At 34.2% G+C, this 22,533-nt stretch overlaps 3 protein-coding genes and 1 non-coding gene across 4 annotated transcripts in view; 1 reads left to right on the top strand and 3 right to left on the bottom strand.

Moving 5' to 3' along the window:
• LOC119836973 (cadherin-87A-like) overlaps positions 1-5,869 on the top strand; it is a 45,795-nt gene extending 39,926 nt beyond the window's left edge. The window contains exons 30-36 of the mRNA XM_038362451.1: positions 268-380; positions 1,259-1,425; positions 2,152-2,309; positions 2,502-2,607; positions 3,373-3,553; positions 4,581-4,691; positions 5,199-5,869. Coding sequence (XP_038218379.1) covers positions 268-380; positions 1,259-1,425; positions 2,152-2,309; positions 2,502-2,607; positions 3,373-3,553; positions 4,581-4,691; positions 5,199-5,273 — 911 coding nt within the window. The 3' untranslated portion in view covers positions 5,274-5,869. The remainder of the gene's footprint in view (positions 1-267; positions 381-1,258; positions 1,426-2,151; positions 2,310-2,501; positions 2,608-3,372; positions 3,554-4,580; positions 4,692-5,198) is intronic.
• A 1,538-nt stretch (positions 5,870-7,407) lies between these two features.
• LOC119838454 lies at positions 7,408-9,551 on the bottom strand. The gene is made up of 5 exons (XM_038364404.1): positions 9,404-9,551; positions 8,927-9,133; positions 8,351-8,491; positions 7,864-7,962; positions 7,408-7,677 (listed from the first exon to the last, which is right to left on the bottom strand). The coding sequence occupies exons 1-5, from the start codon at positions 9,452-9,454 to the stop codon at positions 7,453-7,455; spliced, it is 723 nt and encodes a 240-aa protein (XP_038220332.1). The 5' UTR covers positions 9,455-9,551; the 3' UTR covers positions 7,408-7,452.
• Positions 9,552-13,011: 3,460 nt separating this feature from the next.
• The window catches only part of LOC119839494, a 24,879-nt gene continuing 15,357 nt past the window's right edge, over positions 13,012-22,533 (bottom strand). Inside the window, exons 3-5 of the mRNA XM_038365785.1 lie at positions 16,076-16,216; positions 15,529-15,588; positions 13,012-13,925 (exon numbers count right to left, since the gene is read on the bottom strand). Coding sequence (XP_038221713.1) covers positions 13,725-13,925; positions 15,529-15,588; positions 16,076-16,216 — 402 coding nt within the window. The 3' untranslated portion in view covers positions 13,012-13,724. The remainder of the gene's footprint in view (positions 13,926-15,528; positions 15,589-16,075; positions 16,217-22,533) is intronic.
• On the bottom strand, positions 20,983-21,100 carry LOC119839522. Its single transcript, XR_005288259.1, has one exon. It is a non-coding gene; the product is annotated as a U5 spliceosomal RNA (small nuclear RNA).

The following is a 22,533-nucleotide window of genomic DNA, read 5'->3' as shown; positions in this document are numbered from 1 at the left end:
GAAGGAATGGACTGGGACGGGTGAGGAAAAGGAAACGGGCCTAATGAAAAGGTTCACATCTTGTGGCAATGAAATTCCAGGTCACGTTCATTGGTAACTTACCGTATATCATGTTGTAGGTAAATTTTTCAACAGACAATTTTATGGTGACATACATAAAACGTTTAGACTGTCCCTGCCCCGAATATACTAAAAACACTCATCACTCAGATTAGATAAACCAACAGACTAAATATGAATGTCCCTAAATAGACATATATTGTCCAGGTGTACTAATAACGGCGACCTCCATGTTGGAGTACAACCAGGACCGTTTCGTGTTGGACATCATCGCGCAAGAGGAGGCGCCGCCGCACAGACAGGCGAAGGCTCAGGTTTATGTGAGTATTTTGTACATAGATGCAGAATAATATATTTATGTTTAAAAAGGATAAACCATTATATATGAGCCCACTTTGATTTTTACTGTATGGCCTCTTGAGTTAAGGCAGACTGTCCGTATTGATGGCAAAACTTAGGATTATGTAATGTGCTTTTTTATGGTTACTGTATGCTATAAACTTGCAAAATATGGGATGCGTGTTCTAAATTAAAAAATATATATATTTATTATTTATTTATTATCAAAATTCCTATTGTGTGTTATGTGTCCACATGAAAAATACTACACATTTATGATAGAGAAAAAAAATTTTGTGACGTTTTTATGTTATTTTGTGACGAAATTGACAATCCAAACGCTCTGGAGGCCTGTGGAGTGTGTTCGCGGAGAGTACCGCATACGAGCCGCTTGGAGTGTACCCACTCACCGTGTACTAAATTTGTTAAATGAATTCTTACATGTTAAGTCTGAAGTTGACCTATGTATTTAAAATTAATTTTGTTTCAATTGTACGGTATTTTTAAGTTAACTTTAATATAATTGTAGTCTTTGTTACTCGTTTATATATTTTGTGCTCTAACTCAAACATGTATGAAAATAAATCATCATCATCAGCTCCTATATGTTCCCACTGCTGGGACATAGGCCTCCTATGAAATAAATAAGTCAAACTGTGTGTGAGTGCGTGCGGAGTACCGACGGAGGCTAAACCGCGCGTTATTTTGTCTGTGATTATGTTATTTTCGCGTATTAATGTGGCCAGAGAATAAATAAATAAGTCAAACTGTGTGCGGGTGCATGCGGAGTACCAATGGAGGGTAGACCGCCATGTTGTCTGTGCTGTGTGTGTGTAAGCTGGTGCGTGTATGTGTGCAGGTGTGGGTGATCGAGCGCTCCGCGCTGCTGCGGCTGGTGGTGTCGCGCGCGTGCGGCGCGGCGGCGGGGGGGCGCGCGGCGCGGCGGCTGGGCGGCGCCGCGCGCGCGCTGCTCGTGCCCGCGCGCCGCCTGCCGCTCGTGCAGCCCGACCGCCGCATGGACGACTGGTGGGGATACGAGCTTTTTTTTTTAGATTATTTTTTATAATTGATAGTCTGACGTTTGAACAAAATCCTACGAGAAAGGAAGTGGAGATGTGATGTAGTGGAGTGCACGTATATTTAGAATGTGGGTCAAGGAAGAGGGGATGTGATATACGTGCACGTATATCTAGGTGGGAAGCTCTGGCTCAGAAAAAACGGTGACGAGAAGGAATGGTCTCTAGCAGGCAACCGAGCTGGTGGTTCGCCTGATGGTTAGCGATGACCCTGGCTCGTGAGCATCGCATAAACTCGCTTGTATAGGGAAAGGGATAAAGACAGAATTGACGACATTAAAGATCTGGGAAGGGTGATAACAGAAAATGGGTCTCCAGCTCCCCCAATCAAAATATAAAACACAGTAGTCGTACATCTACTTCTCGCCGGTCTACTGTGGAAGTGCCATACTATTTCACATACCAATATCGATTAAGAAAACAAGCACCGACCGAACCGACGAAACACAACACGTGATCAGTGAAAAAGTTATGGTGTGTGTTATTAAATGAACAATTCAATTAAATTACGACGTCTCTAAATCATCAGATTGATGTTTAAAGTTAAGTGTAAAAACAACTTGCAATCGCCCCCTTGTTCAAAATCATAGTAAATTCTTAAAACGCTCATCTGTCGAGACCTGGTATATGCCCCCGAAAAGCCCTACAATTCAACACAAAATCCATCCATCTACAGGTGCGAGATCCACCTGCACGCGGTAGACCCGACCACCTGGCAGGTGCTGCCCGTGGAGCAGGTGCTAGCGAGCATCGACGCGAAGTACGACGAGCTGAAGGACGTCTACCAGGAGTACGGCGTCGAGACCCTGGTCGCCGCTAGTGCTGCTTCCAAAGGTAAAGGATCCATAAAATTAGATAAGATTCAGAAAGCAAACAGGAATGAATCAGTCTGTCAACAGTCCACATAAATGTATATAACCTGTTTTTTGACCCAACCTAACCTCATATCCCATGAAACTAAAGTTTAAGTACAAAATCATATTAAAAATGAGTAAATAAAATGAAATGTATCTCTTAAATTTCCAGTACCGGACAGCTTCGACCCCGCCCTGGCGACATTAATCGCATTATTGATAGTGCTGTTCACGGGCATCGTGACCTTCGTCGTGGTGTGCGCCTGCCTCAAGCATTGGTAAGACGATAACTGTACTATTATTATGATAAACTAGCTGCGCCCCGCGGTCTCACCCGCGTAAGTCCGTAGCCCGTAGAAATATCGGGATAAAAAGTTGCCTATATGTTATTCCAGTTGTCCAGCTGTCTACGTACCAAATTTCGTTGAAATCGGTTCAGTAGTTTTTGCGTGAAAGAGCAACAAACACGCACACATCCTTACAAATTTTCTCATTTATAATATTAGTAAGATGATACTAGTTGACCCGGCAAACGCTGTTCTTCCTTACTCTTATCATTTAGGAGTATGTGAAATAGATGTTGGCCGTTTCTCAGACTGTACAAAAAATTTCTTAACGATGGATCCAGCCGTTTCGGAGGAGTATGGTAACTAACACTGAAATATGATAATTTTATATATATAAAAATGTACTTCTCTTGCTTTCGCGACAGCTCTCTAAATGTTATGGGTAATTTTTAGTTTACGGTAGTTTTTTTTTTATAATTCCTTTTTCTGGTTTTTTTATAGGGCTTGTGGTTTAGGGAAGTTAACTTTTTAATTTACTAATTAATTAATTGCTTTAGTGTGGGCCCATTCAAATTTGGTCTAGTTTAATTTAAATGCGGTTTTATTTTTTTAAATTAATATTACTTAATTGCCAGTGACATTGATCGACATTGCTGTTAGAGATTTATGATTTTAAAACCCCCAAAGGCCGCTATTTTCCTGTTAAAAGTAAAAAACATATTTTGTTTTATTTATAAGTTACCCACCGTTTTCCAGGGTCATCCCCCCACCGTCCCTGCAGTCGAGCAAGGGCGACAGCCTGGCGCGGCGCCGCATCCTCGAAGAGCTCAGCACGACGGAGAACCCGCTGTGGCTGGAGGCCAAGCTGCGGCCGTATGAGGAGCAGGAGCTCACCATGAACGTGTTCGCCGACCAGCACGAGGCGCAGGAGCAGCCTGTGAGTTATAATAATAAAAAAAATTTACAAAAAATCGAGTCGTAGTTGATGATTAACTAATTTTTTGATCAGCTTGAGGCGCAGGAGCAGTCTATCTGTGATAATTAACAAAAAATAAAAAATAAAATCCAAAAAATCCAGTGTATAGAGCGTAGTTTACTATTAGCTAGTTCGGTACAGAAGCAGATAGTGAATGATAGTAATAAAACAAAAAATATTTAAAAAAAGGTGTGTTTGATCATAATGTGTTTGTTGGCTGACCAGCCTGAGACGTGGGAAGAAATCTACTTAATAATAATTAAACAAATAAAAAAATCAGGTAATTATGTGTGTTTCTTGATCAGCACGAAGGCCATTTCGTTTTTCTAAGATTAGGTATATACTAGTAACTGTAATGGAATAATTTTGAGATAATGAGCTTAGAAGTATTATAAAATCAGTTTAACGTGCACAAAACTATTTATGTATAAAAGAGCATTTTAAGTAAGACAAATATCCACATACGAAAACTCATTATCACATTATATTTTTAAATAAAAAAAAATTTTGACTTATAAAAAAACCTACTCACTTGGAGTAATATTATTTATACTATTTACTATTTCTTAACTACTCTTATTTATTGCGTATTGTGTTTTTCTATTTATTCATGTCAACGCTTGCGTATAAATTGTGGTCACATGTAAGTGGTTGTGCACACGCCGACGTATGTTTATAAATTAATGTATGGCTTCAATACACATGTACATTTTGTGATCTTTAAAAATATCATAAATGTTACACATTACAAGATTGAACACTTTACTTTTTTAATTCATCGAACAAAAGAAATATTAATTCATACATTCATTTACATATTTAATTTTTAGTTTTATAGCATTTAATTTGCTTCATAAACGACAAAATTCGAAAGAATAGAAAAAAATTGATCACGAGGCGGGATTCGAAGCCGCGTCTTTTTTCTTTCTTTCAAAATTTCACATTCATTCATTCATTCATTCATTTATTCATTCATTCATATGCTTAGGTGGCGGACAACACGTACGCGACGATAGCGGGCGGGCGCGAGCGGCTCGGCGACTACGCGACGCTCGGCCGCGACTCGCCCGAACCGCTCGAGGCCGCTATGGGCTTTCAGGTTCTCTATATTTTTGTATCTCTATATGTGTACTAGCTGCACGACCCGGCTCCGCCCGGCCAGTCATAATGTATTATATAAAACATATAACTATCCCAACTTTTATATTTTCAATTCATTAACATCGGTTTACAAGTTCAAGATTCGATTTATACATATTAAGATATAATTCTCATTTCACAATGTCAGTTACCGTACTGCTCGGAAACAGATGGACCGTTTTTTATTAAATTTTGTTTGTGCGCATATCGTGTAGGTCCGAGAATCGACCGGTAGATTTATCTTACCCCTAAGAGAATAAAGCAGTACAGCGTTTGCCGGGCCAGCTAGTATATTGTGTATTCTTTATACTAGACCTAGCAAGACATCGTCAAAATCGGTCTAGTTGTTTTCTAGTTATAAATGCAAGTTATACCTAATTTACTTAAAGTACTCTAATATTACCCTACTTTGTATAATGTGTACAATATACATTAGATACCTAATTTTTTTTTTTTTTGTTTATAGGGTAGCACATTCAAACCCCCGACAGCGGACACCCCGGAACCCCCACCGCGCCCCGCGGGGTTGGGACCCCTCTAGATTAATTATACTTAGCTGTTAGAGTAGATAATCTATTGACATGCGGTTTTACAAAATGTTTATATTTAAAATAGCATAATATTTATTTTAAATGCGATTTACAATGTGAGTCTAAATGTTACGGTTAAAACCACAGTTACGACGTGTTCCAACAAGGAATGACGTATAGTAACGGAAAATGGGTTTTAACTGTAACATAAAAAACAAATATCATAGTTTAATATTACATGACTATAAAATTTTTCCTCATATTTATATATTCCCTTGTTTCCACACATGAATAATGCTCGTAAATCTTTCTCAGAATGAAAGCTGCTTCTTTATTTAATATGATGAAAAAATTAAATAGAATTTAAATAAAAAATTGCATTTATCAAAAACATATTATAAGTGATTTGATATAGGCATTTTGTAGAACCTGTATATTTCATACTTATTATAATAAGAAGACAAACGAGTCATTAGCTTTGAGATGGAAAAATCTCGATAAGTTTTGATATGTAAATATAATTAAATGAAATGCATGCATGTTGGCGACGTGTTATTTCAGTTATTCATAGAAATCCGCGATATCAAAAATATATAATAAATATAAATTGGTTAGTTTGGATGTTTGTCCGTTAATTTCGCCGATACTGAAGGGATTTTGATGAAATTTGGTATATAGAGGGTATGAGCTGACTTGGGTGATAGGATACTTTTTATCCTCATTTAATGTTCCTTTGGGATAAAACAGGAATCTTGATATGCGGGCAGAGCCGGGACGACCGCCTAGTAATATATATTCATGAAATACTTCCAGAAGGTAACTAGCACGAAAAATTATTTATATTTTCATTAAATTGATTATGGGGTTATTGATATTGCATAATAATGGTAAAAAACTTATAAGTGTAAATCCGAAGAGCATTATATTTTTTTTAAACAAATATTTAAATTTCATATAGTGTAACATTAGAACTTATCTTTTCACATCAGATCCATGCATAGATGTCATCATATTTAAATCTATTTACTTTAATCACGTCTTTTAACTCTGAAATTTTTAGGGATCATTTTTCAATATTGTTTATTCGATATGGATATCGTTTTAAACAACGATTTCGAAAAGTGATCTAATTGCTACCTTCTTCATTTTACATGTGTCTTATAATATTATTTCCTATAGAATAAGGTGCTTGAAGAATTGAAAAAATCGTTTCTAAGTTTTCTATTTCAAAGCCTTTTACCAACTACTGTATTCTACCAATTTCTACCTTCAAAGTTACCAGTAACACGTCGCCAACGTCCATTTAAATGTAATACTCCTATAGTATATATAGTTTAAAATTATAGTTAATTTTTTGTAGTATTTTTACTGATGACTATTGAACATTTTACACGTTTCTAACACAAGACTTATAATATTTTGTGATATTTTTTACAGAATCTCAAAATCTTAGCCATGATGTAACTATTTTAAATTATTTTTTTATTTGTACGGTATAAATTATTTAATGAAATCGATTTTTGTGAAATTTATTTTTATACAATTATGTCTAGGTAAGATATCGTAATATTTTCGAATGCTTTGGCAATTTCGATTTCTATTGTGATTTTAAAGACAGCTTTTTAGTCCTGACAATATACACATTTTATTTACTCAAATATCACATTAAGATATTAATTTCATGCATCGATTAATTTGCCATAAAATTGTATTATTAAAGAGAAATTCATCGACCAACGAGTTTAAGGAAACTAATGGACCAATGAAATCAAATGATTTATGGTCAATGAATTTTTATAAATCAAAATATTGTACAAAGTAAAAGAATATTTTAGATTATACATATCTAGTACTGTATGTTAACTATTTTTGTACATATTTTATACGTACATTTACAACGAAGTATTTGATACCATGATATTAATGAATAAACGATGATTTTTCTAATTGCGTTGTTTTAATTTTTTAAATATCATCATTTATTCCTATCTACCATTAATATAATGCTGATCAGTTTGCTTGTTTGATCGCGTTAATCTTAGAAACTACTGCTGTGCTTTCGAAAACTATTTTTTTTTTTGCATTTGTAAGTGTAGCCAGAGTGCGATATACTATATAAAGTTCCACAGGCGATGCCAGTGTGATGGACAGTTTTAATCATTAAACAGTTAAATTTACAAGACCAAAAAATTAAAACAGGAAATATTCGGAGCCATATTTATTTTTCATATCATAACATATATTCAAGTTGTCCATAATGCTTCTAATTGTATTGAGATATTGAGACAAGCATGATTTCAGACACTCTTCCAATCCAAACGAAGCATATACCATTTTTAGATACAGATCGGCCATCGCTCTGTGCTTCAAATTAATTAACCTCTGAAAAGCTACGTCGTAGTTATCTCGCTGCACCTAGAACAAAATGCAGTTAATATTTACTTTATGCTCCTTATTACTTCTTTCGCTTCTCGGTTACCTAGCTACACGTATTTCAAAAGATCGTCATTATAAAATACCAAAAGAAGTATAATAAACTAGTTTTCCAATAAAAATTCCATGCGAATCAGATGTTTTAGTGCGTTCAAATATAAGACTTACATATTCGACTAAACACAATCCAACAGCCTCTTCATTTCCTAGATTTTCCTGGTGACACTGATTGGCCAGATATCTATAGCTTTTCCGCCATTTCTTTATCTAAAAATGTTAATTTCTGAAATTACGTTAAATGTTATGTATGTAACCGATTTATAAACTCGATTTTGACCCACTTTAAACGGATTCGAACTTTGTGAACTTATTAATTATCGATTACAATGCAATGATATTATTGTCTTGACTGGAAATGCTAGTCTTCCGTAAACTCTGTATGAGCAAGTAACAAAATTGAGTTGATCAATAAAGCGTCTAAGTTTTAAGTTTTCTAAATAGTTTTTTTTTTCACTTAACGAGAAACATATCTCTTTAATTACTACATTTTTTACAGTAATATATTACTGCAAAGGTTTACAATATTTTTATTCGATTGTTACCTACCGAGGTTACGGCTTACGTTCCTCAGCTTTTAAATGTTTTTTTATATTACCTCTCTAGCAACCTGGTGAACAGATCGTCTCTCAGCGCTGTCAGCACTGCTCGCCACGTTGAGGCATTTCTTCTCACTTTCATAGTACGTACTTTCCGATTTCTTTATTTCCTTCTCGTGTAATGATAAGCAATCGATCCACTGAACAGAGTAATTAGTGTTTGTAGAATTTGTTAATTTATTTATGCTTTATTGCCCAGGCTAATTTTGATTAATTTTTTTAACAATTTGAGACAACCTCGGTTACATTATCACAAAAGTAGATTTTATCGCAAAATAACGATTTCTTCAAGACAACAGATTGTGCTGAGATTGTATTTAGTAGGTACAAAATTATTGATAGCCAGCTTTTTGCCCGCGTCGAAACAGTTAGTTCCCACAGGAATGAGATGTTTCAGCGCTCCTGATGTCTGTCGTGACGTGAACGAGACAAACTTAATAATAACATAAATATTGTACCTATAGTATGGTTTGCACAGATTAAAAACAAGAAATTGTTTTAAAATATGATTTAGGGAATAAAGAATTTAACCTACATGTTATTTTGCTACAAAAAAAATTATTACAATAACCTACGTTCTGACTAACTGAATTAGTGCTAAAGCTGTGTTCCTTGTGCCTAGTCATATCCAGCCTGTAGTGTGCTGTCACGTTCACCAGGAACACCTGATTCTCCGTCGCCCAGCTCTTCAGGAGGGCTTTGTCGCTCTTTTCGAGGTCGTGGGATGATTTTATGTACGCCTCGTATTTCAGTAATACTCCAGATACGTTATCTGGTGGAATCTGAAAAGTGTATGGTGAATTGGCAACGTTTTATTGTTTCGTAGAAATTTTTAAATGTTATATGTATTCCGTTATATTATAGATATTATATAACATAATTAGAATATTTATATCGTAATTTTAGAAATAACTACTACAAGATTTTGAAGCATTATTCATTCGTTTTACAGTTTTTTCATCATGTGCTTACTTATATATTAAACTTCTAGAAAATTCGATCACATTAATAAAGAAGATGTCTAGTTACATTATTCTGGAAACTGCACTCACCTTACAATACACATATGCGAGAAGTAAGAAAATAAAATAAACACTACACATTATATCTTAGTCGCATCAGTGCTAGCACTAGATTAGCGCCTGGTGTCAAGTTCTTGGAGTCAAGGGACATAGATAAGGCAATATACTAGCTTTGTGGCCGGAGTGTGTTGTTTTTAAAGCGATGAATCGGTAAATTTGTTGTTGCCAAGTATTTTTCAACGTTTCATATGTCTATCTTTAAAGTTCATATTATGGACAATGCATATTATCTATAATAATATTATAAAGCTGAAAAATATGTTTGTTTGAACGCACTAATCTTAGTAACTACAGGTCTGATTTGAAAAATTATTTCAGTGTTAGATAGCCCATTTATTGAAGAAGGCTATAGAATACATATGTACCACGAGGAAGCCGTGGTGGACCGCTAGTATTTTATTTAATCACAAATCGATAATCGAAACAGGAATTGAACAACTTTTATCGATAATTTAGGTACGACTTCATTGGCAAATGAAAGAAATCTTCGTTGTGACCTGGCGAACGTTGGGTAAATTAATAGTTTTTTACTCTAGGACGTGTAATTATAATGACATTTGAACATCGCTTAGGGCATAGAAAGTCCGGTAAAGATAAAAATATGGAAAAATTAAAGAAAAATAAATCCTATCCTATTAATCCTACTTAGTGTTATAAATGCGAAAGTTTGTAAGGATGTGTGTGTGTTTGTTGCTCTTTTGCGCAAAAACTACTGAACCGATTGTAATGAAATTCGGTACGTAGAAAGCTGGACAACTGGAATAATATACAGGCAACTTTTTACACCGATATTCTTACAGGATACGGACTAACGCGGGTGAAACCGCTGGGCACATCTAGTTATTAATAAAACACCAGAATACTTCGTTAAGACTTTATTATAAAAATATTCATCGAATTAACAACAAACATTAGCAATAGTTGTACTCTCGATATAACATTATTTTGTTATTTTACAATAATTTAATAAATTACGACTATCACAGTGAGACTAAGTACAAATAATTCTAGGCTATGTCTAATTTATAATAGCCAGAGATCCCAATGTCAGATTCTGCATGTTTCTGTTATTTATTTATAATCGGTTTGGGAAATCAATTCAGCATTTCGGGAATGCAATGCCAGATTTAAATTTGCGGTAAGCGTCTGTAAAATACTTTGTGTAATAAATTTACTTTGTTCTTCAATTTTACATATTGTTTCAGAAAGTTTAATTATCATGTTTTTTTATTTAAATATGGGGTTTTCAGTTGAAAAACGACCATTACAAAAATTAATAGCAAATCCATTGAACACTCTCTTAACAATTTAAAATTGATTTCATAAAAATCAGATAGCTGCAGAATAAAGCAATGGGATATTATGCTATAACTAGGGTGATCGTTTGAAGAATGATTTTTTTTTATAGAAATTATGTCCCTATGTCTTAGGCAACCCTAAGAAACGTAGGGTTGCCAACGACAGGATGCTGTGAGGTTTTCATTACGTTGAAGTATAATTATAAAACTGAAATAAATTAAAAGATACTTGTAAATAATTTAAAGGTAAAAATTAATATTTATTTTCCTCTAAATTTTGTACATATCAAATATTTTGCAATTTCCATAAAATATTGCCTAAATCTGACATTTTGACAATAAGTGGGAAATCTATTTTATCAAACGATCATCAGTGTTAATTCTTATATTATATTTAAATGTGATTGAAAATACATATTTATGTTTTGGTGCATTTGTGTGTTGATAATTATTTTCATAGTTATATTCAGTAAAGGGTTTAGACATACCTCGGCATTGAATATCTCTGACCTTTCTTCGCCTTCAATATTATTAAGTGGTTGTTAATACAACCAAATCAATACAAATCAAACCAACTAGGGTTTGATTTGAATTTGATTTTGCTCTGTGATGGCGAAGTCATGAAAACGAAGATCATGGAATTTGGAATATCCGTTTCTATGTTTAAGAAATGAGCAGAAACATAGGATATTTTATAAAAATTTGTTATATAAAAAATATATACGAATTGAAAACCTATGTCCTTTTTCTTAAAATATAAACTTACTAGAGACTTTTTCAACATTAGGTACTTTTTCAAAGTAATTGTATTCATAAAAATATGTATTTTCAATTACGTAAAACTAAACCAACTGAACAAAAATTGTTTAATCACGAACATTCATTAATTAACTAGTATTAATGGAGTATATTCGAATTAGTTACAGTTAAGTAAAATGTTTTTAACTTAATAAATGATAACAATTTATGCTTTCTTATGAATTATACATCAAGGGAGTTTATTAAAGTAAGAAAATTTATAATATTTGATTAGGAATATATAATAAACTCAATATGAATGATAAATGTGAAACAAGGTCTACGAAACAACTTAATTTGATTGTCCTTAAAATTAAAATATCTATAATTTTAATAGTTCAATATAAAAATACCTTCTTATAAACATACATCCATATAATACATTACAGGACCATTACGAGATTTATCAACTTTAATTATTTAAAATTTATGAAGGACAAAATTATAATCAGAAGTTATGATGAAGAAAATAAGATATTTGGAAATACAATTTGATGGACGAAAGTCAAAATTTAAAATATATACATAGAATAGATCTAATGAACAAATTCTTCCTTATACCAGATGTCTGGTGAAATAAGCATTGACTTGATTCCTAAACACTTTATAATTATATGATATATAATCAGTGGCGGATTTACAAATTTTCAGGGTATAGGCTGAATAGTTTTTGCCGCCCTTGCCTCAATAATTGTCATTTCATACATTATTTTTACAATGCAAGTGAAAGTTTGTGAACCCGAAATGTGTAATGGCAAGCGAGAGAGAAAAGTCATCGACAAAATTTGTTGCGGGCATCAGCTGAAAACCGACATAGAAAAATCTTTTTGATTTCTATGAGGTGAAAAAAAAAAATCGTTCCCCAAATTTGCCGCCCCCAAAATCTGCCGCCCTAGGCTCGAGCCTACTCAGCCTGCTGGTAAATCCGCCACTAATGATAATAGTAGTTGCTTGGAGGTTGCCACGATATACTTACAAAAACATATTAGATTTGAAGATTTGGACACGGAATAATATGTACAAATTCGGGCTCACACTGCCGAGCTCAGATCAGGTTGATAAGATCTCTTGGCATCTTCATAAAGGCACCATCTGTTCTGAATTTGAGTATTATCTTAATTTCTCTCAGTAGTGATGTAATTCATACGTAAAGTTAACAAGCAGTTAATTCATTATTTATTGTCTCCAACTATCATATCCTCAGGTTTAAAACTATTTCACCGGTCACTGTATTTAACAATTGTGTATACAAATAACTTAGTCACCTATGGCACAAATATTTAGTAAGCAAAATATATTATGTGTTAAATATAGATATAGTGAAATAGCAGTTTATACAATTTTATATGGCAATTATTATTAATAACTTACGACTATACATTAATTTAACCCTCATAGGAGGCCTGTGTCCCAGCAGTGGGAACATATTTGGGCTGATGATGATGATGATGATGATGATGATGATGATGATGATGATGATGATGATGATGATACATTAATTATTTAACTAGTGTAATTCTCAAGGTCGTTCGTGCAATTCACAATCGTTTATCGAAAACTCGTTTAATAATATAAATTTTATATAAAAATAATAATTATTATCAAATCGGATTTATGGCGTATACATTACGTACAGTTGTAGTTGTGTGCATAAAATGAAGTAATAAATATTCTTTGTACAACACATATATTATTAATCACAATTTTATATATCTGTATATGTTTAGAGTTGGAACCATGAATGGAAGATCTTATTTTGATTACGTATCATATTCTAAAGAAGAAATATTACTGAAGGAGTTTTATTTAAATATTCGTTACATTAAATTCATTTTCCCCTTCTCATTATATCTATAATTTCAATACCAATTAGGAACTTAGTTGAATCTTATCTTAATTTGAACACAAGCCAGAATGGTTAAATTTTACAATCGCATACATAGAAACAAGTATAATATTATTGGTTGATAATAAACTTATACATTTTTATAACTTACAGTCATAACATAGTTTGTATAGCGTAGTATCCATTATTCAAAGAGAAACAAATGTATTAGAGAATGATTCAATCTTCGTAAACATTTTTACATTTACTCAAATGGCAGATTACTAAACTAATGTTATATTTAAAGCATGACTCGCATTACCAATTGATACCTAGACGAGATCTAAGTGAATTTTTTGTTATATTGAAGCTAGCTATGTCGCACGCAGGCTTGTAGCGTGTTGATTGCGTCGTGCGCCCGCAAGGTGGCGCGCTTTCTAAAATGATTGAGTTTGCGGTGCGCGTGCACAAGGAGATCCTTGTAGGATCTGCGCGAGTGCTGTATGTCGTCGCGTACGCGGTGGATCTCGGTCAGGGCGAGACGGCGCCAGCGGGTTATACGGGGTGTGGTCTGGAAGCGAATTTGTAATTTTACAATTAATTGACCACGGGTAGGAACTGAGGCGATAGGCGATTGTTGTCATTATTTGTCTATGCTAATATTATGAGAAGACTTTCGTAGTTTTGTATGTTTGTAACGTTTTTACGCAATAATTGCAGGATCGATTTCAAAAATTCTTTCACCATTGGTAAGCTGCAATTTAACTGAGTGACATAGGCTATGTACCGTGGGCGAAGCCGGGGGGAACAGCTAGATATTGAGAATTTTCATTATAATTAATTCCGTCAAAAGGGTATTTATAATACTACAACTTGGCCGTTCTGAAGTTTGTACTTGCATCAACTTATTGCATACTTTGAAGCACTTAAGTGATTTGAAATATGCAATGTCAGAAAGAGACATGATTAGAACTGGTAAATTAAATTGGTTTTTCTGCTTTTTATCAAATTTGAATTTCCACACGATGTATTTGAAATTTGCTGTTTATTATCAGTGAGATGATATTACCACACTAGTTGTTACACGCGGCGTCACTCGCGTGGTACCCGGGTAATAAGTAGCGTATGTGCTATTCCAGACTATAATCTATCTCAGTACCAAATTTCATACAAATACGATAAGCTGTTTTCGCGTGGAAGAGTTACAAACATCCATACATACAAACTTTCGCGTTTACAATATTAGTAGGATACACTGCCATACCACACTACAATAAAAACACCGTTATTAAAATTCCAAGCTTCTAAAGTGTCGATTAAAATACTTAGATTCGACGATTTTGATGAACCTATTTCGATTTTACGAGAAATATCTAAATCCTACTAATATTATAAACGCGAAAATTTGTAAGGACGTGTGTGTTTGTTACTCTTTCACGCAAAAACTACAGATCCAATTGCAATGAAATTTGGTACGTAGATAGCTTGACAACTGGAATAACATATAGGCAACTTTTTATCCCGATATTCCTACGGGATACGGACTTACGCGGGTGAAACCGCGTGGCGCAGCTAGTTAATTTAATAAATGGCAAAAACGTCTAAAGCGAGGAACGTTCGAACGTCTGTAGTATAATTATCCAGTACAATGATCTTGATTTATATTTAACTTCGATTAATTGCGTTGTGAACGTAGATGATGTGTTTAAAAGAGAGTTGGTGATGCAATGTCAGTTCACACCTTGATCGTTCGATGAGTACGTTATGTAATATCATAAATACATATGTATTGTAGCGAATTTAGTAAATATATAGGACTAACCGCTCGCCCCAGCTCTGCCTGAGTTTTTATTGGTACACTTCAACCCATTGACGTGGTTCTATATAAGTTTGACAGGCGGATGACATTTGGCATTTCAGAATGTGAGGAGAAAAACTTCGATGACTTTATTTGTAACATGTATTGTTTGATGTATGGGGTAATAAATTAAGTATACATTTAGAAATTAAAAACTTTTTAACGGATCTTAAACGCGATTTATTCGTTATATTATTAACCCGACGTTTCGAACACTTTACAGTGAGCGCGGTCACGGGGGGACTGCTAGTCTTTAATTTCTAAATGTATAATACTCGCGTAAAATCAAACACAAGAAAACATTAAGTATACTCACTTCACACGGCGTGCCGCACGTTTTTATGATTTTATCACATTTTTTTATGTACTCTTCACTCTGTAAAGGGACAACATCAATGAATAAATTCCTTTATCATTCGATGATGATTTAAGATGTACAAAATTTTTAAAATATTGAGAGGATTAAACAAACGAATGTAAGTGTATGTAGATACACCTATAACTGCATAAATTAGTACAGAATAAAATTTGTTACATGTTAATTATATTACCGAAATTGGTGATAATTATGTTATATTTTGATGAAAAATAATTATATATATACACTAATATTATATATTATTATATTTGGTTTGTTTGTTTGTAATGGATAAACTATTGGATCGAGGTTAAAAATTATTTAATCATTAGAAAGCTGCAATTTCACTGAGTGACATAGGCTATATATGTACCCCGAGAAAAACCAGAGCGAACAGCTAGTCTATCATAAAGGCTGTCTACTCCGAAAGCATATCCTCCATCACAACTGTCTTGCTCGAAGTTTATCAGCGAATTCAATTATGGTGATGGTGGTATCTACAAACCTTATTGAGATGCATCCGGAAGACGATCATGTGCCCCAGGAAGAACTTGTGGTGGTTCTCCCCACTGAACGTGGCCGCTCGGTGCGCGTCGAACTCTATCTTCTTCAATTTCCTCTCGAACTCCGCTCTGCAGGATGGCGGCTGGAGAATTTGGTTCAGTCAATATGGCTTCGAGTTATTAAAGATCCTTTGTATATTGAAAACAGCATGTGTTGTCTGATTTATTAGATTCAATCATAATATATTAAACGCAAGGTTTGTCTGACTGTTCTACGCACAGTCGAAACTACTGGGCCGTTCGGGTTGAAATTTGGCATGCAGATAGCTAATATGACGACATCGCTAAGAATGAATTTTGATATAATGCAAGGGAGAATTTTGTATTATGGAAATTATGTTTGACACACTTGGTAGAAACTGCGGGCAACGACTTTTTTTATAAGTATACTAGCTTTTGGCCGCGGCTTCGCACGCGTTAAATTCGGAGTAGTTTAGTAGTTTAATAGTTAATGTTATTATACACATAAACCTTCGTCTTGACACTCTATCTATAAAAAACCATCAAAATCCGTTGCGTAGTTTTAAAAATTTAAGCATACAAAGGGACATAGGGCGGAGAAAGCGACTTTGTTTTTAAACCATGTAGTGATTTTATTTTTAAAGTATATATTAACAAAATATGTACCCTACGGTATTATGAAACAATAATTTTTATATTAATTTTTCAGTTCTAAATTTGCTATAATAATTCTAAAATATTTAGAAAGAAACAGAATTCTTTCTTTCTTTCTCTCTTTAAAAAATATTTAAATCGTGAATATTTTGCCAGTTGTCAGACGAAGCCACGGCTCGTTACTAGTATGTATGTATAATCCCTAATGGATAGGAATGCTGCATATTAAATCAACGTCTACAAAATTTACGTATTATAAAGTAATTTTCTATTTCACACGTAACTTAATTTAACGCCGGAGGTTATGAAAACATCTGAAAATACTCCAGAGTTTCCGTCCGCACGTAATGATGTCCGTCAAATATAAAATAAATTGTTTTTCAGATTTATCGATAAAATGTAGGGCCGTGGATGACCTCATCGATATCCGTTGGCGCTATTGAAATAGCGATTCAACGCGTAATTAAACTAAGCAGACAAGTACTTATGTATAATAATAAAAATAGTTTTGTAATTTTTTCTTTTATTTACAGGTCCTCTTAACACAGGTTTTACCTAGCAAGAGGGCCTGAGCCACAATCCACTGGTACAATAATAACCTAAGAAACAAACCTAAGTAAAACCTAAGTAAAAACCTAAGAAATAAAGATTTATTTAAAGCGTGTATTTCGTAATTCATGCTTCAGACAAATATGTGACAACCGCTTAAATTTAGCTAGCTAGTATATTAGTTAGCTAACTAATATAACTATAAATAACGTTTTTTTATTACAGACTATCGAATTTAATATAAATTCGTAATACATATTAACAATTCTTAACGGGTTCTTAATGGGTTATATACCCATATGAAACCTCGATTCTCAATGTTACTGCGTAAAGTAATTTTTAAAGAGTAATAGAATAAGTTGTGTCAATATCTTCGAATATTTTTGTATGAAGGCGAAGACAACAGTAATAGATAGAATATAATGGATCACACAACGATCGGGCGCTCCCAAAAGCCCCCATTACATTATCCGAATGTTAAATACTCTAGTTCTTGAATTAACTAAGCAAACAAATAAACTTTTCAGCTTTATAACAAACATTACATAGTATTTAATTATAGTAGACTAGCTGCGCTCCGCAGTTTCACCCACGTTAGTCCGTATCCCGTAAGAATGTCGGGATAAAAAGTTGCCTATATGTTATACCAGTTGTCCAGCTATCTACGTACCAAATTTCTTTGCAATCGGTTCAGTAGTCTTAGCGTGAAAGATTAATGAACACCCACACACATCGTTACAAACTTTCGCATTTATAATAGTAGTAGTATAATCCGCCAGTTTTAATGCAATAATTCCCTCGCTCGTCTAATGGCCACGCCACACAGTACGTCTGACACTATCACTGTCAAGGTTTGCTGCGGGTTACACAATTGCTATTGGATAACATCTTTATTTTTAAAGTAGACATTTTAACGGATTTAAATCACGGTCACATTGTTATTAGTATTGAAAAATTACATTATATAATTTCGGTTATTTTTATAATTAGTGCAATAATCATAATCAAATCTATCCTACTGATATTATAAATGTGAAAGTTTGTAAGGATGTGTGTGTGTTTGTTGCTCTTTTACGCAAATACTACTGAACCGATTGCAATGAAATTTAGCGTCCATAAATTACGTGAGACATTTTTCAGGATTTTTGACCCCCCCCCCTCCTTGGTGAGATTTCGTGAGATTTTCCTTAACTCTCTCTCCCCCCCTCCCCAAATCTCACGTGAGATTTTTTGAAATATATTTTGACTATGAACCCATTGGACTTAAGAAAGGAAAAGAAAAAAATCATCCGTCCGCGGGATTTAAAAGGATAAATAACGAATACTAATAATATCAAGTTTTGACATATGTAAATTTTACTAGATTATTTTTTTTAACTTTAACTAAACTTTATTTTCACGGTTTTCTGTTAAAAAAAAACGTGATATTTATTAAAACCCCCCTCTCCCCCAAGTGAGATTTGGAAAGATTTTACTTGACCCCCTCCCTCCCTTAAACACCTCACGTAATTTATGGACGCCCCCTAAGCGATCACAACCGCCCATGAACATTCGCAGAGAGCCTTGTAAGGGATGAGCGATAAGGAAAGGCGACGACTGGACAGAAGGAATGGACTGAGAAGGAAGCAGGTCTCCAGAATATTTCCTATTGTTTTCAACCTCGATCTCATGAGTTAGCCCCCCGTTTATGACACGCCAATCGCATGTTTATGATAGCGAAGTCACTCAGAAGTTTTTAAATCCCCATAAAATGTAACTCGGGAAGTCGTTAAATGAACAATCCTCGTTCGTTACAATAAAATGCAACCTTGCAGTTCGCTGGAACTGAAGCAACCTTCGTGCGTGTGACGGTTCGCAAATATTTATTATAATGCAGCGTTTTCTTACTTCACGTTTGTAGGTAGGGCTGCGATGTGCGCATTTACTCAGGCATTTTCTAGTTTAGAGGATCATGAAGAGGTTTTCCAATTGAGAAAATCTAAGCGAATTGTATTAAATCCTATCCTCCTACTATATCCTATCCTACTAATATTATAAATGCGAAAGTTTGTATGGACTAAGGATGTGTGTGTTTGTTGCTCTTTCTCGCAAAAACTACTCAACCGATTGCAATGAAATTCGGTACGTAGACATCTGGACAACTGGAATAACATATAGACAACTTTTGATCCCGATTTTCCTACGGGATATGGACTTCTCGGGTGAAACCGCGGGGCGCAGCTAGTCTTCGATAAAGGCAGTTGTATGATGATGGAACTGCTATAGACATTGTACGACAGCTGATACCGTGCTTCTATCACTACTAAATTGCGCTTAGTGTAGCTTTAATAATTTGTGAATAATGCTACTCAATATTTGAATGTATGAAATGAATGGAAGTAAGTGATAAGGACACGAAGCGTATAAATACGAAACATACTCATAAAATATATTTTCAGAAAACGACATCCCTATCTATGGGTATAACAATTAATTAATATTTTCTTTTATTTCACTCCTTTAGTGCGCTTTTGTTGTCAACCGATTTGAAAGGAGGAGGCTATTCGACTTTATTCTTTTGTGTTTGGTATCTCATTATTGTGACTGGTTACAGGTACTGGTTGAACATTTTTTTTTTATTTGGAAGCTGGTGCCATAATTTGAGAGCGGGGTTGATATGTTCAAAAATAAATATATTTGAACTGCATATAAATTTTATGCACCTAATAAACTTTACCATAATATTAGGTTATTTCGAGTATAATAAGACAGAATACTATTGTCGAGTTATATTATTCAGGGTCGTCTATAAAATAATGTGGATATATGATGCTAATGAGCAAAAGTACCATGAACCGGTGCCAGTCAAGGCGAGATGATATTTTCTTGTATTCATTAACAACATTTACAAATAATATATGCATAATAACGCGTATGCTCTTTATATGCACAGAGTATCAAATACTAAGCTAACAATTAGGTCTAGATATTAAAGACTTTATAACGCATTTTAAACGCGATTTATTCATTATATTACTAACCCGACGTGTCGGACACTACAGCGAGCGTGGTCACGGGGAGACTGTCAGTATTTAATTTCTAAATGTATAATACTGGCGTAAAATCAAACTAAAGAAAATGCTATAATAATTAAATTGGGTCTATCAAATTTGAGATTTTCGTACCGTTATATCTCTTGTGCTTGTAATTTCAACTTTAATAAATTCGAATAAGGTTGAATTTATTTAAAAAAGTATGTTTGTGAATACATATTCAAGGAATATATATAAAATTGTTTTTGTTAACGTTTTTCTCTGATAACAATATAAATTGTATCACAATCACATTTTAAAGTCAGTATTAAGTCAGTTTTGTATAGAATTGTTTATGTAGCAACTATTTATGATCTAAGATTATTGTAATTATGTATTTTATGATATAAATTATAATATCGGTTGATAAACATGGACATATCATTGGTTCACAATCACTACATAGTATAAAACAGTCGCTTTCTTTGTTCCTACGTGTGCTTAAATCTTTAAAACTACGTAACAGACTTTGATGGGTGTACATAACTACCCTAAACTAACGCGTGCGAAGCCGCGGGCAAAACCTAGTAATGTAGTAAACAATTTGAATGTTCATTGTAATATTACATTATTTGAAATGTACTATTATATAATTATGATAATAGAATAATAATACCCTTGGATAGACCAAGAGCTTCAAAAATAGAGATAGAATCATTTGAGTGTTCCCCTCCACGGAAATCTTTAGTAAAAGGCGAAAGATTTATACGTTTTGAAGGGAAACCAGAGTAACATACGCTTCGTATTCATGAGCTTAAGATTTGCTTGAAAAAAAATTAAATAGCGCGACTCAGAAGCAAGCTCTCAAGAACAGCGCCATCTATTGGTACAATATGTCCGTGTAAGTTTTAATGTTATAAACACAGATAACATAATACTACAGTAGTATAATAAATATGTTACCGGCAATCTGCATAATCCGGTATTCTATACAATGCCAAGGTTATGTAAAAATACCAGCTCTTTCTGGCAATGAATGAATATTATGACTAGCTGTGACCCGCGGTTGAAACCGCGTAAGTCCGTATCCCGTAGGAATATCGGTATAAAAAGTGCCTATGTGTTATTTAAGTTGTATATATATATATATATATATATATATATATATATATATAAATCTTGAAGGGCATGTTGCGTCATACATGGCGTGATTTACCGATGATGCTGCGTCCCACTGACTTTGTGCGTCCGATATACGGACGCAAGATTGACCGACCCTCATTTTTAGCCCAACGGTCCCTTTTGATCATTAGAATGCATGGGCAAAAAATTGGCATGGACGTAATTCTATCACTACAATGCCATTTAGCGTATAATATAGTTCCGCCGTTGTCCGACTGAAATTTGGAGGGCGGTAGTGCTCAGCGTATAATTTATCACGTATACTTTGAGTTCAGTTCACCGATCTTATCGTATCCGTTGAATATCGTACTTAATTTGTAAAGTTTTTATCATTTTTTCGTGACAACAATCTTGCGTCTCTTAAATATCCTTAAACGGGCACTTGGTATGGTGTCCGAGGGGCCTATTCGGGGTTCACGTGAGACGCATGGCGAGCAGCGCGGGGCGGTGGGCTTCAGCGCGCTCGCGTGCCGAAGTTTGTTAACAAACGGATATGTGCCGGCCGTGATGTAAGCTTGTCACCAATATGAATTTTTGAATTAAGGCACTTGGCATTAAAAGTGGCTATTTATTTATAGACATCTAAAACAAGTATGACAACATTGGGTTGATAAAAACTCTACTAATTTCTTGTATTTATAATATAAAAAAAAAACACATGTAGTCCGGTCAATTTAGACATTCGAAGGTACATAAAGTCCCAACAACCTGAATTTCAGTGAAATTGTTCAAAACATAATTATAAGCAATGTCTAGAAGTTCCCCATCATTCCCGTGTAAGGAAAAAAAAAATTATTCAAGGTCAAAGGTCAAAAAAATTAGTTTTTCGCCATTTTCAGCAAAACGGTAAGTTTTATTATAAAAGAACCTCAAACAAAAATTGCTAAAAGGGATGCAGTGCTAAATGTGGTAACAAAAAAGTTGGACTGATTTGTTCTCTAGCATGCACAAATGGCCGGTCGTGCTTTAATATTGAGTCACAAACAAAGGAGGATTCGTTTGACTCCGACGAAGTATCATGCGATACATCGCTATTGGCGTAA

Source organism: Zerene cesonia, chromosome 3 (assembly GCF_012273895.1).
Source record: "Zerene cesonia ecotype Mississippi chromosome 3, Zerene_cesonia_1.1, whole genome shotgun sequence".
In the NCBI taxonomy this organism is placed as follows: Eukaryota; Metazoa; Arthropoda; class Insecta; order Lepidoptera; family Pieridae; genus Zerene; species Zerene cesonia.
Note: the sequence above shows the minus strand (reverse complement) of the source record. Positions and strands in the feature narration are given on the sequence as shown.

Excerpts from the sequence above, each read along its gene's own strand:
- LOC119838454 (XM_038364404.1), bottom strand. The coding sequence starts at position 9,454 with ATGTGTAGTGTTTATTTTATTTTCTTACTTCTCGCATATGTGTATTGT. Across the intron at positions 7,963-8,350 it reads TTCACCAGGTTGCTAGAGAG|ATAAAGAAATGGCGGAAAAG; the intron begins GTAATATAAAAA and ends TAACATTTTTAG. Across the intron at positions 7,678-7,863 it reads GATTGTGTTTAGTCGAATAT|GTGCAGCGAGATAACTACGA; the intron begins GTAAGTCTTATA and ends ATTTTGTTCTAG.